Source organism: Meleagris gallopavo, chromosome 1 (assembly GCF_000146605.3).
Source record: "Meleagris gallopavo isolate NT-WF06-2002-E0010 breed Aviagen turkey brand Nicholas breeding stock chromosome 1, Turkey_5.1, whole genome shotgun sequence".
NCBI lineage: Eukaryota > Metazoa > Chordata > Aves > Galliformes > Phasianidae > Meleagris > Meleagris gallopavo.
The window spans coordinates 90,092,607-90,095,022 of record NC_015011.2 but is presented as its reverse complement, the minus strand read 5'-3'; the positions used below and the strand labels follow the sequence as shown (position 1 = coordinate 90,095,022).

Sequence of the window (2,416 nt, the reverse complement as noted above, 5' to 3'; positions counted from 1 at the left end):
CAGCGCGGGGTGCGGGCCCGGCTCCCGCTCCCCCTCCTCTCCCTTCTCCCTCTCATTTGAATAATGTCTAATTCGGGGAGGTTTATATTATTGAAATGGCCGCCCGGCTTTCCCCGCCTCTCATGTTTAGTAATTCAGACCTTTAATAACAGCCACTCAGAGCCCAACGCCGTGTTTATATTTTACATTCGCCCCATGTGCTTTTGTGGTTCAATGTGATTCTTCTTTCTCGCTCTCTCTCGCTTTTTTTAAAATTTCTTGGCAACCCACAGGGCCCCGAGATCAAACCCAGGCGGTGTGAGGAGAGGAGGGGGAGCTGGGCCCTGGCTGCTCTGGCAGCGCCTAGGCCTCACTCTGCTGCTTGATTTATTTACTAATAACCAAAATGACCCCCTCCCCCCCATTCCCCCCCCCAGCCTCCACTCCACCCCTGCCAGCAAAAACAAAACCCTCCTGGGGCCTGAGCAGCATCAGATCTGCTCGTAGATTCTCAAACACTCATGTCTTTTAAATAAGGAGCTTATTTTTAATTTATAGCAACTCAGGACTGTAAAGCTGTGCCTTTCATATTTGCTTTGCAGAGGCTTGGGCATTTTTGGTCCCTTTGTCCTTGCTTCTTTTCCTTAAAGGAGAGTTGCTCCTAATTTACGTTTCCTGGCACTGGGAGAGCTGCTGAAGGCACACTCAAAATCCAAACAGCTCTCCTCCTCCCTCTGAACACAAACAGTATTGAATACATTGAGGATAATCTTATTCGCTTTCTTTTTGCTTGGTGTGGATGCAGTTAAGCAGTGCTATGTGTCAGATGCTTTTGTCGTTGCTTGAATCTGACTATTCTGGTTGGCTGTGGGTTTTTTCTTTTCCCATTTAGATTTGGCTTTCAAGAAAAAAAAGATGCCACTAGGCAGCGCAGGGCCTAGGAAGGAAGATAAGTTTGCAGCGATTGTGGTGTAAGACCACCAAGTGGAAATTGAAATTAATCCTCTTAAATTGTCTGCAGTAATTCGGCGTTAAACCAGATATGAGGCTACTTAGAAAGAAAACAAATGGACTGCTTTATTAGAAAGAGGCGGCAACTTTAAAAAATTCATGTATGCGGGCACGGGTCTCGATAAAGCTGTCTAGGTTTTCATTAGTGACCATTGTTTTCAGCCCGTGGAGAAAAGGACCTAGCAGCAGGACTCTTCCCAGTAACTGCGCCCATTAGCATGTAAACATCTCTGAAACGCTGTGAGAAGAGAGTTCCTATGTATGCAAGTGCGGTCAGTCTGTTTTGCAGTTGGCTTCTAAATTTAATTTCTCTCCAAATACTACGCTGCAGCTAATGAAAAGCGTTTGGGTTTACAAAAATAACGGCTCGGGCTATTTATCCTTTTTTGCTTCACCCTTGGTGAAGGCAGGCCTTGAATACTAGAGGAAAAAAAAAAAGAGAATCAGTGGAAGTGGTAATGAGACTGTTGAGGTGACTGACTGTTTCACAGCCCAACAGCACCGGGGCTGGCTGGACAAAAAGCCGTAATATGATTTCATGCCTTAAATAGCATATGTTTTTGCACTCGCTTCGCGAGATGTGGTCAAGCCGATGATGTCATTGGCCAGAGGACAAGGTGCAGTTAATTTGATTTATTGACCTGGGGTGAGGTGTAGCACTGAAACCTTCTCATAGGGAAACCATTTATCTGAGGACAATTTCCTTTATAGCAGCAATTTAACCACTGCTGAGACTGTAGATATTTTATCCGGGATGATAAAAATGTACGTTGCGTCTTGCAAACAAAATTTCTTTGTCCCTGACGTTTTAGTAATTTTTATAGAACGGAACACTGGACAGTGGCCTTGTACAGCCTTATGGCTGAACTGGGGTTTGTGGCTCTGTATTCAGTTATTTACATGACAAAATAGAAATGCGTTTCTCTCAAACATATCGTGAAACTGTGTTTTAGCTCAAAATTGTACTGGAATATCCAGCTTGATGCGGATGGAAATGTCTTTGGCGTTGAAGCCTGCGGCAGTGTGTTAGTGGGAAGTCTCCTTTCTGAAACCCTGGCCTCGTCTTTGCTTTTTGGAAGGTGCTAGGACTAATGCTGGGGTATTATTTCTGAGTCCTGAGCAAAGACTTCTGTACTTTACTACCGATGGGTGTCAGATTCTGTCTGCCAGTGGCGAGAGAATAAAAGAAATTATTTTTTTTTTTTTCCTCCTTTCTTATGGACTGCCTGGCTGCGGTGAGGGTGGGTGGTTGTGCTGCTGTCCTGGTGCTTCCGAGCTGTTGCAAAGGGGTTATGTTCTGGTATTTTGCAGTTTTCTGAACAGCTGTTCTCAGGGACAGAAGCAAGAAGGCTTGTCCTCCCTGTTGAGCAGTTATACAGTCTGGTTGCCTTTGCTCAGTTATCAAGGTGGCACTGCCTTGTCCCCC

The 2,416-nt window shown here is 45.2% G+C and overlaps 1 protein-coding gene across 1 annotated transcript in view; it reads left to right on the top strand.

The window, feature by feature from the left end:
• Positions 1 to 1,585: 1,585 nt before the first annotated feature.
• The window catches only part of MAEL (maelstrom spermatogenic transposon silencer), a 10,962-nt gene continuing 10,131 nt past the window's right edge, over positions 1,586 to 2,416 (top strand). The window contains exon 1 of the mRNA XM_019611943.2: positions 1,586 to 1,607. Coding sequence (XP_019467488.1) covers positions 1,586 to 1,607 — 22 coding nt within the window. The remainder of the gene's footprint in view (positions 1,608 to 2,416) is intronic.